The sequence below is a fragment of the Pteropus medius genome, unplaced genomic scaffold (genome assembly GCF_902729225.1).
Source record: "Pteropus medius unplaced genomic scaffold, Ma_sr-lr_union100, whole genome shotgun sequence".
NCBI lineage: Eukaryota > Metazoa > Chordata > Mammalia > Chiroptera > Pteropodidae > Pteropus > Pteropus medius.
The window spans coordinates 22749556-22763538 of record NW_024344240.1 but is presented as its reverse complement, the minus strand read 5'-3'; the positions used below and the strand labels follow the sequence as shown (position 1 = coordinate 22763538).

At 47.9% G+C, this 13983-nt stretch overlaps 1 protein-coding gene and 1 long non-coding RNA gene across 2 annotated transcripts in view; one reads left to right on the top strand and one right to left on the bottom strand.

The window, feature by feature from the left end:
* The window catches only part of DDX11 (DEAD/H-box helicase 11), a 37413-nt gene that overhangs the window by 1016 nt on the left and 22414 nt on the right, over nt 1-13983 (bottom strand). Inside the window, exons 10-27 of the mRNA XM_039869160.1 lie at nt 13440-13648; nt 11705-11857; nt 10673-10719; nt 10020-10099; nt 9107-9151; nt 8920-8987; nt 7341-7379; nt 6954-7065; nt 6676-6807; nt 6057-6166; nt 3364-3436; nt 2901-3004; nt 2034-2183; nt 1455-1523; nt 1267-1367; nt 758-842; nt 380-458; nt 39-193 (exon numbers count right to left, since the gene is read on the bottom strand). Of these exons, the coding sequence (XP_039725094.1) occupies nt 39-193; nt 380-458; nt 758-842; nt 1267-1367; nt 1455-1523; nt 2034-2183; nt 2901-3004; nt 3364-3436; nt 6057-6166; nt 6676-6807; nt 6954-7065; nt 7341-7379; nt 8920-8987; nt 9107-9151; nt 10020-10099; nt 10673-10719; nt 11705-11857; nt 13440-13648 (1811 nt within the window). The remainder of the gene's footprint in view (nt 1-38; nt 194-379; nt 459-757; nt 843-1266; nt 1368-1454; nt 1524-2033; nt 2184-2900; nt 3005-3363; nt 3437-6056; nt 6167-6675; nt 6808-6953; nt 7066-7340; nt 7380-8919; nt 8988-9106; nt 9152-10019; nt 10100-10672; nt 10720-11704; nt 11858-13439; nt 13649-13983) is intronic.
* On the top strand, nt 2178-4805 carry LOC120607334 (uncharacterized). Its single transcript, XR_005654140.1, has 2 exons — nt 2178-2924; nt 3176-4805. It is a non-coding gene; the product is annotated as an uncharacterized LOC120607334 (long non-coding RNA).

Here is a 13983-nt window from a genome sequence, read left to right as displayed (position 1 = left end):
GTGGGGGCCTTTTGGGGAAAGAGAAAGAAAGGACCGACCTTCCGTAAAGTAGCAAAGGCGGGGCCAAAGGTGGCTTTGACTTCTACACGGTCTCGGATCCAGGCTGGCAGCTTCGCTAGGATTGGTGGACGGGCATACCGCTGGTCCAAGAGCACTATGCTGGCAAAATCCTTCTGGTGCCTGATGGCCCTGCCTGGGTGGGAGCAGAGGTTGGTGCTCTGATTAAACCCATCTCCCTGACAGTACTTTTCTACTGTGTTCCCTCCCCTTCCTCAGCCCTCAGACTGGAAAGGTGGCCAGGAAAATCCCTTCCTGTCACCTCATTCTTCATCCATCCCCAACTATTCATCCTGATAGTCAGGCACAGTCCCAGGCTTACCTATAGATTGGTTGACAGCCTTCATACACAGATTCTCCACCAAAGCCTTCCCTGGGGGAGCTTGACCTGGGGTTCGGGGCTGGGAAGGGCAAGAGATGACCCATCAGAAATGTTTCATGCCTCCAGCCTTGTGTTCTAAGAAAATGACATCGCCAGGATTTGACAAGACCAGTCGGCTTCATGGGCACAAATGCCAGCAACTGATATAATGGATGATGTCATGAGAAGCTCAAGAGGGTGCAGAGAATGCTCCCATCCCTCTAGAGCAAATAGGAAATGGCTCGCATCAAGGGGCAGAGGGGAAGTCACAGTGTGCATCAGCCCTGCAGGCTATGGAGCTCCCCAATGCCCTCACCCTCTGGAACACGAGTAACTCACAAGGGTCTGATCCAGGTATGCCATCTTCTCTTGGAGCTCTGGGGACCTGATGTTGGGGTAGGGCATGCCCACCATGACCACACACCTAGGGAGGGTGGAGGTGCACAAGACAACGGCATGTGGGGTCCTCAAGGCCCAGAACAAAGGGCCCGGTCCTCGCCCACGTCATCAACTGCTTCGTCTATCTCTCCTACAGCCCTCAAGCTATGCTCAGTGGTTCTACCTCTCCCTCCCCATCCTATACCTACCACCTGGAAAGGGGTGTTTTGGCTAAGAGATCTAATTGAGGCCAAGGAATCAAGTCCTGATAAAATTAAGGTCTGCCTAATTTTCCACCTGATCTCAAAGGGCCACATCTAGTGTTGCCAAGTCGCTTCCCCTCACAGCTGATTGACTTGCACAGTCAGCCCAGGTGCAGACTCAGATGGCAGACTGCTGGTGGGGCCCAGCTGCTTAAAGTGAGAGGCGGGTGGGTACCAGCCCCAGGAAATGAGAAGCCCACTACGTACCGGCCAAGGTCGTCAGAGAAGTTGATGCCTTCACTCATCTTTCCTCCGACCACTGAGAGCAGCAGGGCCCCTGTCACCATGCCTCCCACCTGGGCACAGCACTGTGAGAAACACCCAAAGTTGAGATACCATCCAAAACGTTTTTTAGCTGCCAACCCCATATGATCTCTGGACCCAAAGCCTCTCACCTTAATGCACCTGGAATACTCCATCAGCACCTGCTCCACCTGGTTTGCTCTCTTCGGTTCCTGAAATATCTAAAGGTAAACAGATAATGTCTTCCAGAACAGGGTTTCAGGATGCCTGGGTCACAGGTCTGCTCTAAGCCTTATGATTGCCACCTTGGGGACTCACTCAAGAACCTCAGGGGCTTGGGGAAATCCTCCAGGTAGTAATCAGGGATTAGAAGTGGTGGGATAAGGCAGGGGTCCCCAACTCCCAGGCCAGGGACCAGTACAAGTCATGGCCTGTTGGAAACCAGGCCGCACAGCAGGAGGTGAGTGGCAGGTAAGCAAGTGAAGCTGCATCTGTGTTCACAGCCACTCCCCAACACTAGCATCACCTCTCAGCTCTACCTCAGATCATCAGGCATTAGAATCTCATAGGAGCACCAGTCCCTGGTGCCAAAGAGGTTGGGGACCACTAGGGTAAGGAACTAGGAGAAGCCCCCATACATGAGGCCCAACTGGTTTGATGTGCATGAGAAATCTGAGGAGGAACTCAGTGCCAGTGTCCCAAATGGAAGGTCCAGCTGAGGGGTCACTCACCTTTTTCCTAACAGCCAGGCGAGCTAGAAGGCCACTCTTGTCCCAGTGGGCATGGACTTGGCGTTGGTACTCATAGGAGGGGAAGAAACAGACCACCCCTCCAGGGACCACGTTGCACAAGTTACAGAGGATGCGACCTATCTCATCCATCTAAGAAAAGAAGACAAGGGAGCCCTTGGGACCATAGGGCCATTCTTGAAGTCATACCCAAAAAGGCACCTAACCTTAGGACTCAGAACCAAAGACAGAGACTCATGGGTGAGCAGTCAGGATGGAGTGTGGTCCGTGAAAACAGCACCGCCTGGCTGGGAATCACAGATTGGAATGTGCCACCCTCCCTACCAAACACACCCAACTGATGCTCCTGGTGACTGGCAGCATCTGTGACACACTAGAGTCCTAGCATACCAGAGCTATACCTGCTATGGGTGTACACCGAGTCATTCCTTCCCCAGCTCCCAATGTCCTGTGGCAACTGGGGATTAAGTACCATCTATGACAAATCAGGCACTGAAAGTCCCAGGCGTGCTACTAGAGATGTGTCCCCAGCACTTGCATCCCTGCCAAGCCTGGGGCTGATATAACCAAATGGCAAGAGAACCAAAGGCAACGAGCCACTTCCTCATGCTTGGAGGCGTCAAGAAAACTTATTTAGTAGCCTGAGGGGTGAAAGGTGAGAGAAGCTCAGACTCTCCTTGATAAACATCTAGATACTCTTCACCTACCTGTGCCAGCCTTGTGACGGAAGACCCAGTACTAATTTTCCCAATGCCTGAATACTCAGGATTGGCCAAAGTGCCCCACACTCCAGAAATCTCTCTTCTACCCTAGCAAAGGCTGTGGTGAAGCAGGCTGGCTGGTACTAACCATCTGAGGCAGCTCTCTTTTCAGGTATGTAAATTCCAGCTGCTGATTGGAGGGCCCACTGCAGATGATGAGGGGCAGGATGTTGTCTGGAGGGATCACGTGACCTGGGGAGACCCAGTGAGGGGCTGAAAACTGGAGGTGCAGAGGTGTTCTGCAAGTCAGAGTCCAGAAAGAGCACTACCCAACCCTTGTCTTCTAGACCGAGTAATTGATTACACTCACCCACTCACCCTGTTTCCACAATAAAATGGTGATGCTCAACCTCTCCCATGCAGACAGAGGGGGCACAGAGCATAAGAGCATGGAGTTGGTGAACTCACGAGAGAGCTAATAAAGAATGAAGCGCCAACCCTGTGGTCTCCCCAGCCCCTGAGGCCTGATGATAGCATATGGTTCGATTACGACAAGGGGCCATAAGCTGACTATGTGGCCCGTTCTACCCAGGATGCACATGGATCCTCACCACAGGAAAACTCCACCACTCGCTCGGCTTCCACCCCAGCGCATGCCAGCAGCTGCTCCCGAAAGTCAGACACCTGCAGACCACAATGTCAAGGCTCTGTGGCCTCCCAGACATCTTGGGACAGGGGTCTTAGGTCTGAGCAGACAGGGGCCTCAGCAGGGAAGGTAAGAGAGAATCATTTGGAAAGACATAAGTCTGGGCTAGGAGGCAGCAAGTACATAACAGAAAAAAAAGGTAAAAGGAAAGGCTGATACCAAATTAGCAAAGAGTATAAACAACTTAATGACATCCAGTATTGGTGGTCTCATGTAGACTACTTGTGAGAATACAAAGGAAATTTGGCAAATTTGTCACAGGAGTTCTCAACCCTGACTAGGCAACAAAATCACCAGTGGGAATTTAGAAATATATACATATGGCCAGGTCCCAGCTCAAACTATTACACAAGAATCTCTAGGAGGAGGAATGTGCTTTTTGTATTTTTAAAGAGCTCCATTCAGATTGCGTACCTATCAAATTGGCAGAAATCCAAGTTTGACAACTCTGTGGAGAAACAGGAGTTCTTGTACATTGCTGGGGAGATACAGCATTGTACTACAGCTAAAGGGAAATGTGACAATATTTAACACATTATGTATATTTTTTTTACTTTTTAACCTGGCAATCCCATATCTAGGAGTCTCCCCTGATAATACAGCTCCAAACCAAATAACCCTTGCACAAGGATATTTCTTGCGAAGTTATCTGTGAGAGCAAAACTGCCTTTCCAGAGACTAGATGAAAGAGCTATGCTACATCCACTCAACAGAAAACTATGCAGCCAATAAAAGGAATGTAGACCATCCCTATGTGCTGACATGGTCTGATCGCCAGAACATACTGATAAATAAAAACTGATTATGCCACCTTTGATATAAGGAGAAAAGGAAAGAATAAGTACATATATTTGTTTATTTTTGCAAAATGAAACAGGAGGATAAACCAGCAGCTAATAAAACATGCTTACCTATGGGGATGGAGGACAGGATGGAAAGGGAGGGAAGTGAGACTTTATGATATTTTTAAATATAGTTTCGACTTCTGAATCATAGAGGTTTACATATTTTAAAAACGGAATTAAGTAAAAAAAAAAAAAGGAAAACAAACTGAAAACAAAGTCTCAAATTCACGATAACACAAGCACACAAAGAAAAGACTGACATCAAGTGACTTCATGTCCTTATTGACCATACATTCTTAGTATGATATACTCTAAATAAATGCAAAGAAATAAAATTATAATTAGTTTACTGTTAAAGGTAATATTTTTAAAACTATTTTAAGTATATTGTGGGATATAGCAAATACAGAATTATGTTGATATAAGAAACCAAAAGTTTAGCTCAAGAGAAAAGAGATACAATGTAAGGTCAAATAAATTGATTTTGATTTAGAAATATCAATGTGGACTCATGATGTTTGAAAACATTTCCTGGGTCTGTACTGAAAAGGCCTATAAACAATGATCATCCAGGAGCACTGCAAACACCCCAGCACCCAGATCTTGGTTTCTAAGTACCCATCCCCAGTAAAAAAAAACCAGGGCACCTTGGAGAAATGAATGACTCAAAGTCTGAAGCAAAGAAAGCACCAGGTGGCCTGGGATGTTCTGTTGTGCCAAAAAGCAAGAAAGCACTCCAGGGCTGATGGGGCCACAGAGAAAGGACCAGAGGCAGCATGAGGGGGTTCCCACAGGCCACATTTGAGACAATTTGAATATCAAAAGCAACAATGACTATAAATGATTGTAATACATAAATGAATAAAAATCTACAAGACTACACACAAGAAAGAAAAATGGGAAACTAAGGGGCGATCTAACAGGCGGCTGCGGCTGAGAAGCACTGACTGCTTGAGGACACTGAATAGCTTTTCTGCAGTAAGTCCTCTTCTAGGACATTAGGAAATAATCTCTGTGCAGAGACTGGTTACATTTACCACTCTATTGTCTGAAACAGAAAAACTAGAAATCGCCTAAATATCTAACAAGTGTGGTTATATAAAATGTATTTACGTAATAGGATAAAGTGCAGCCAGGGTGTGATGGAATAAGTCCTTATTTGCTGACAAGAAAAAATGTTTATGATGTTTTGTCACTGAGTGAAAAAGGCAAATTATAACAGCATATACAGATAATACCATTTTTGTTTTTAAAAATATGTATGTATATTTGTAAAAATTATGCATACGAAGACTATTATGATATGCACTAAAATGAATTTTCTGCTGGTGAAATTATGATCCTTTTTCCTGTTTTTGCTTGTCTCTGCTTTCTACAGTGAAAATACTTTTCTAAAAATATATTTAAATTTATAGAGAGGGAAGGTTGTATCTACGGTGGGTACAGGAAGGGCATGGCCCTGAGGCACCTAAGTGAGGGAGAGAAACTCCATAAGGGCTTTTTCTGTAGCAATGTGATCCCACTGCTACAGACTCGCTGGAGCAGAGGCAGTGCCTGCTGTCCCCACAGCCTAAAAGGCCAGGGCAGTGAGACAGTATAGCGATGCCACCTGGTGGACACTGCTTGGCCTGCTCAGGCCAACCCCCTTCTGGCATGCGGAACCAAGGGATAGTGAAGAAGCCTGATGGTGCACCCTGCCCTGTCACAGTCCCATCCACATCTGGGCACAAGAGGCTGGGTCTGGTGTCCTTACCGGCTGCATGGTGCCCCCTGCAATGACCATTGCTCGGCATTCCTTCACCACCTGGGCAAAAGGCACAGCTGGATTTAGGAGCAAGAGTTTCAGGCTGCTCTGACTGGGAGGCTGCCTGAAAAAAAAAAAAAAAAGGCAGATATGTTACATAGGGAAGGGGGCGGGTGCAGGTCCAACAAATAGTTCTATCAGTCTGAGGCAAAGGAGATCTCCAGCTGGGTCCCTGTAAGAGGCATGAGATCTTACTTTCCCTTTAAATTAAATCCCACTTAATTTCCAGGACAATCCTGAGGTAGAGAGTACTATTATCTCCCTTTTTACATGAGGAAACTGAGGTTCAGAGATAAACTGGTCCAAGACACATAGCTCATAGGTGATGGAACCACGATTCAAACCAAAGCTCATCTAACCTAAACCACTCGAGCTTCTCTTATACCGTTGCCTGAAATGACCCACCATCCAGCACCTCTGCATCCTTCCTCACCACCCCACCACCTGCCCAGGAAAGGGCCAGGTATCACCACAGTTTCCTCATCCTGACCCAGGGAGGTACGAGGATGGAAGTAAATACCCCTTTCATGCTCTGGCCTCCCAGCTCCAGGCTGAGTCCTCCTTGGATTACCTTGGCGGCTCAGGATGACCCTGCCATCCTTGTTAGCAGTGGTGAGAGCTGCAAGGAAGCCTTCGATGTGCATAAGCGGGGAAGCAGGCCGAGGCACTGTGGCCTCCTCCTCCACAGGAGCTGCGGGAGCTGCACGGAGCAAAAGGAAGAGGGTCTGGGACTATGGACAAGGGTGAAGGGTCTACAGTGGTTCTCTGAGGCAGATGAGTCCATGAGTAAGGAAGGCATGTGCTTGCCCAGGGACTGTAGCCCAGTCCCCCATCCTTCTGACTCACCCTCAGCCACTCCAGGCTGCAGACTCTGCAGGAAGTGCTGGAACCCAGCCAGTTTGGGCTGCTCCTTGCGGGGTGCGAGGACTGCCCCATACCTTTCTGTGAAGCCAAAGAGCTGGGCAGGGACGAGAGCAACAAAGACCAATGAGAGCAGCAGCACTGAGGGAGACTGGGCTAGAGGAGAGGCTTCCATCCCTTGTCCAGAGCTCACCACCCCCAACCAGGCATCTTGGCAGCCCCTCCCCGCCCTGGCGAGGCTGCTCCACAGAGAGGAGAATGGAGACAAGGGTGACTGGGTTTCTAAAAGGCAGGAGAGAGGAAGGCGCTGTGAGGGCAGCAAGCACAGGCACTGCTGCACCCTGCCCAGACCCAGAGGAAGGGGAACTATACCTTTCTGCTGACCATGCTCTTTTCACAGTAGCGCTGCACCTGCAAAAGCCAAACCCGCTGCAGGCACATGGAAAACTTAACCAGGGGGAAAAAAATAACCACTTCCCCAAACCCAGAGAACATGATTCACCACCACCTCCCAAGGAGCCCAAAGCCTCGAGGCTGACTGTGTCACCCTCCTTTCTGGGGTCACTCCTCTCCGACACAACACAGTGCTCTCCCATGAGGTGGCCTCTGCCGGGCCTCAGACCTAGCCTCTTCACAAACTTCAAAAAGTCTGCCCCTCTCTGCCTCTCCTGAAGCTGCTCAGTGATAGCTATGTCCCCTCTGCTTTCCTTCACCATGACAGCACCTAAGCTGGACCTTGAAAGATTCAGTTCTTTTAAAAAGAATCCTATGAGCAAAGGCACAAAGGAGATAAAGCTTGGGACTTGTTCAGGGGACGCCTGAAGTGCAGTTTAGCTGGTGTGTAGCTTGGAACGCAAGACAATGGGTTTGGAGCCTTTAAAGATTCCTAGAAAGAAGAGTATCTTTCAACCAAGATTCACTAGACTGTAGTTTGTAAAAGCCATCAGAAGACGGAATGAAATCAAGGAGACCAGAAAGAAGGCAAGAGGAAAAACAGCCTGCATGAGAAGTAGTAGCCACGCAAATGAAAAGGTAGAATACATTCAAGAGCTATTTCAAGCTGTTGAGCCTGGCAACTGTTTGGATGTGGGACACAAAAGGACAAAGGACTCAAAGCTTGCCAGCCTGTCTGAAGAGGATAACGGTAGTAACCACGACCAAAATGGGTAAGTCAGGGGCAAGCTGGTTTGAAGAAAAAAGGCAGGATGGAAAGAAAGCAGGGTCTTGAGTCCCTGCAGCTGGTTCGCACTGTAGCACCATTTGCTCACGTGTGTGTGTGTGTGTGGCTTGTGTCGTCCTCCTGAGGTTACCTCATTGAGCCTCAGCTTCTTTTGCTCTAGAATGGTGATGGCACATTCCACTCCAGAGTCACAGAACCAGGCACACCACCTCGAACACAGTAAGTGCTCCGTTACCGTTAGTAAACTAGAATCACTAAGGCTGAGTCAAGTGACAGTGGCTGTTCCCCACCCGGAAAAGCACCAAATATATAGGCCTGGAGCACAGATGAAGCTGCAATTAAACCCACAGCTGGAGTGGGAAGATGAGAGAAGGGTGAAGCAGAGTGGCCGAGCTGTGTTTTCAATCACCTCAGCCTATCAGCAGCGTCATGCTCATAAAATTAACTTCCTCCTCTGCCCAGCAGCCCCAGAGAAAGACCATGCCCCAAGATGGAGTTAAGTGGAGGGCCCGGCTTCTCTATTTGTGCTTATTAGATACAAGGAAAAGCACCTTTTCTCCCCAATCTCTATGATCCTTCAACCATAGTTTGAAGATTTTTTTTTTTATTGCTGGCACACTGCTTTATTTGAGGGTTCATGACATGCCTGGACTGTTTGGAGACAGAATGAACTTACTTTTAATTCCTTCCACAGAGCTAACATAGCATTCTGCCCACAGGTGGCAGCAAGGGTGAGATGGATATGCTAATGTGAAAAGGTAAAACCTTTACCTTGAACAGGTTGATGTTGTCGATCTGGCTTTGAAAGAGAAAGTCATTGATGGTCTTCAGCTCCGTCCCTAAGGGAGACAAACGAGAGCCTTGGAATCCTGCTCTGAAGAGCCCGGCTTTCCGGTCCCAGAGGGAAGCTCAGAACTGGCACGGACCAGCTCCGGGCCCATGAGGGTTGTCCTCTTACCTGTCTGTGAGAGGCTCTGTGTATTAGGATTTTGCTTAATGTTCCCTGAAAAAGAGAATTCAAACAAGTCAGGATGGCAGTCCTCTACCCCACTCCCCCGATCATCTCACACTCTCCACTGTGCTCGTCAAATAAGAACATTTGTATATTTTTTGCAATTTATAATACCCCACTGAGGACAGGAGGTTTTAGAGACCCTCAAAGTCTGACCCACATGTGTGCTATGGAGCTCAAAGCCTTATGCTTTCATTCTTTCTATACCTCCTCCAAGAAGGCAGGGACAGAGCGATCACCCCATTTAACATGGGTGCAAACAGGACATGCCCAGGCTGCACAGTAACAGCAGCAAGGTAAATGGAAGCGAAGAGCACCAACGTAAGATAAAATCCCTCTAGAACAATCTCCGCTGGCTTTCTGGACTTCTATGAAAGCCTTCAAAGGGATCACTGAGGAAAGGGTCGTAGCACAGAATGCTGGAAAGATGCATGGGACCTGGAGCCAGCAGACTCTGGTCTCTCCCACTGGGCTCAGGAACGGTATTCAGGTCACTTCTCTGCTCTTAGCTTTCGTTTCCTCATCTACCATTGAGGGCTGCCTGTGTTGCTTTCCTCATAGGAGCAATCCGAACTATCACTAGTACGAAAAACATCATACATTCATGTTATTATTATTACTACTTGTGGAGTAGGGCCTGGCAAAATAAAAAAGGACTCAGGAAAGTGGCAAATAAACTAGGATTCTAAAAATGATCTAAGGTCAGATAACTCAACTAAGCTATAAAAAATTAAAACTTTTCTAAATCAATGGCCAAGACAATTCTGAGGACACAGAAAACTCATGTGTCTGATGGTGCCTAGAGAACCAAGTCCAGCAAGCTGAGCAGGCCTGTTAGGGTGGGTGTGGTGCTCCTTACCGCCCAGCACAGTCACAAACTTCTCCAAGACATACAGGATCTGTCTGATGTACATCAGGTTCCTGGCCTTCAAACGCTTCCTGAAGAAGAAACAAGGGACATTAAGCGGTGTTATTCCAGCAGCAATTCCCCTTCTAAGTGCCCCAAGCTGAGGCCTTGCTGTCTGGCATCTTTCAAACTGGGTCACGAGCTACAAATACTATCGCAGAAAAAAGGCTGTCCATGGTCCAAGGCCTTCAGAGCCAGCTGCTACGTCCTGAGCATCTTTGGCCTATGTGGGGTACACACCATGAACCAGGAGACGAGCAGCGTGTCCACCCCTCAGAGCCTGGCCGGAGATGGCAACCTAAGTACTTCCTCTCAGAGGCTGACTTAGGGGTGCTGAAGTTGAGTGGCACCCCTAACTTACTCGTTGTGAGAAAACAGATAAATCATTTAATCTTTTTGGATCCCAGTGTCCTCATGTGTAGAATATGGATAATACCTGCCTTAGCTATTTTGATGGGATACCATGAAAGCAAAAATGAAAAGTACCCAGAGCTGGTCCATGCCAGTTCTGAGCTTCACTCTGGGACCTGAAAGCTGGGGTCTTCAGAGCAGGACTCCAAGGCTCCCATTCATTTTCCCTTCCCCCTCAAGAGGTAATGTCTCACCTATATCGTTCCATGTACTGGAGCAACTGTGAATGTGCCTGGCAGAGCTGGGGAGAGAACAGAGAATGGGTGTGAAGGCAGACCAGGCTCTGAGCAAGCAGCCTAAGGGCTGTGCCAGGGACATCTTGGATTATATGAGAAAATGCCAGCCCAAGACACACAGGAGACAATCAAGGTGAGCAGAGTGGGGCTGGGTACAGAGCAAAAGGTATGAGTTTTAAAGGCCAGTAGGCTGTTGGGACCTGATAGAGGAAATAAGGTATGTTCTGTTACTGTCCACTTTGTGTCAGGGAAAAAAGCAAGAGGCAGAATCTCTCAGGCAGTGATGCTCCCTGCTAGTTTTTACTGGATTAGGAAAAGACATGTCATCTACTAAGAGTGATGGTTCACGGTAACCATCACATCCTGGCCTAAGATCGACACAGGCATTGGTCAGTAGAGGTGGTGAAATGTCATGTGGGCTTCAGAGTCAGAAATCAGTAGTTAAATCCCAGCTTCACACTTACTAGCTGTGACCTTAGGCACTACTTAAACCTCTCTGAATCTCCAAGTCCTCAATGTAAAATGGGAATACCAGCCCAATGCAGAGTCAGTATGAAAATCAAAGATACCTCCTATAGTGCATGGCACATAATAGATAATAAATAAATAGTGGCTTTCAGAAATCTTGAGCGTTCCTGAAGCAATATCCCCTCTAAGCAATATCAATAATAATGACATCCAACTACACGAGGACCCTGCTTCTCTCACGCCATTATCCTGGATCATGGAAAATTAGTTAGCAGAATTCTGGGATGGAGGGACTTAGGATGACACAGGCCAGTGAAGAACAATGGAATGAGCCACTGTGCCTGAGCTGGATCCCCACACCTCTGAGATCTGCTGGGAAGCCAGTCAGCCTCTAAGGAGGCTTTTTGCCTTGACTCTGCACCTCGACCAAGTCCCATCTCTGGAAGAATTCCAGGTCTAGGTAGAGAAATGCCCCTTTGCCCTATGGCAGGTCCTGGCCCAGGTAAGAAGAAGCCAACCCACCTGTGAACCGCTGACCTCCGCACTGTGGATGCTTGTGATGGTGTCAATCAGGTTGTGTGCCTCATCGATAATCACCACCTGGCCCTGTAGCCGGATCCCTGCGGCCTGCCGGGTGGCCGCATGCAGCAGCATCTGGTAGGGGAGCACCACCAGCTGGGGGGAAGAGACGGTGGCCACCTAAGTGGTGGCGGGACCCCCTCCTACAGCAGGCTCACCCAGCCTACTCTAAGTTCCTGGTGTGAACAGTTTTATTTCGTCCCCAGAATAAGTGTATAGAAAAAGCTGTAGCACTGTACTGTGCTTTTAGTAACAAACATTCCTCAAAAGTTTTATGTGGAATGTTACATATATGAAACGTAAAATTGAAGCTGATGTGACTTCTGACTGAACCAAGGACAAGCTGGGAGAGAGGGGAGTGGAACCCCTGCTGCTTAGACTTGTCCATGTCCCCAAGGTGGCCCCCAGGGCACCCAAGTTTCCTCAATATACTGTGAAAACTACTGGAGTACCCGAAGGCAGCCCAGGGTTCTGGTCCTGGAGCTGCCACTTCACAGCTGTGTGACTCTGGAAAAGTCACTTTATCCTCTGAGCTTCATTTTCCTCATCAGCAAAATAGGTTTGATAAACTCTATCTTAAAATAGGGTTAAGAAGGGGGGTTGGGGTAACAAAAACAAAAGCGCTCTACATTTTTTAGGTGTTACGACGATTTTTCAGTTAAAAGAATACTGATAAAGTGAAATCCAGAAAGCTGGAAACTTACAGCCCAGGTTTTAATACTGGCTCCATTACTCATTTGCTGTGAGAAAACAGATACATCACTTAACCCTCCTGGACCCCAGTGTCCTCATGTGTAGAATATAGATAACACCTGCTTTAGTTTTTTCGATGGGATACCATGACAACAAAAATGAGGTGAAAAGTGCCTTACAAAATCAAGATCACAAAAACTTCAAGACATCTTCCTGTGCTTGTAGTGTCTACAGCGCTAACCCCGCACGGCGGCAAACAGACACGGGCAGGGCACGAGGCGACCGTGAGGCTGGGGAGTTCCTGGCTCTCTCTGCGAGCGCCGCACTTGCTGATGAGCATTTAGTGCCATGCAAAATTATTTCTGACATACATCTTTTAAAATCTACATCTTTTAAAATATACTTCGATCTTTTATATGGCATTCTCCCTGAATAATGTCCTATTTCCAAAAGTCACTCAAATTAAGGAAGTGGCAAGAAAACGGTTAAATCACACCAACCAAATAACAATGAAATCATTTTTGACCTGTCAAATTAGTTTTTTTCTGTTTAAATAACACTCAGATGGCTAGTCCAGAAGACAGGCCTCAGATATGCTGCAGGAAGGTACATAGCTAGGATAGTCACTCTGAAAGGCCATTTGGAAATAGATTTATGTTCTGCAGCTCCCTACTGTATCCTCTCAGTTTCTGCCCTGGCATCTATCACTGTGGTTTCACTAGGAATACATTCCTTCCTGGCTCTTCTCTGCTGTCCCCACATAATGCCGACTCGTCCTGCCGCCCAGAGCCACCAAGGGACCTGGGGCCCCCTCCGATCCTATGCACTAGGAAAGAGTGGGTTATGTGTCATCAGTGTGTAGTATGTCACTCAGTCCAACCACAGCTGGTGACATCCTCCTGAATTAAGAGGAATGAGGAATTCCCTTGTGGCCTAGGTCACAGTTAGAGTCAAGAAATACTGCCCACGCCTCCAAGGTCTTCACCTGGGCTGCTGGAATGGCAAACCGGCTCCCATAGTAGGGACAGGCCTTAGCCTCCTTTCCCAGAGTCACCAATTGCTCAATGTCCTTCACCTCCACCAGGACTTCATCCCGGAGGAGCTGCAGCTGCTTGTAGTTGTAGAAGGGGCACGCGCCACGGGGCTCCTGCCTTCTCCTCTTGGGCTCCTTGTCCTCAGCTCTGCTCTTGCTCTCTGTGGGTGACATAATATGGGAGGCAAAGGCAGAAATAATGGTAACCAGCCCCATGGCCAGAAGCAGGGCTGTAAGGTCAAGTCTACAAAACCATTCCATGTACTACTTATTCTGGTCTCAACATAACCTTCTGGTATTTTACTTTGTGTTCAAAGCCAGGGTTTCAGACCAGGCACTAAGTAAAAACCACAAACACCTTTTCCCAAGGAGGCTCTTTCGGAAGAAACCATTTCCATTTAAGATATTATATTTCCTGTGGCCCTGGTCCACTTCCACTCCCGCCCCCCTCCCTTTCCCAGTACTGTTCAAGACCACACGATGGTCCCACAGGCTC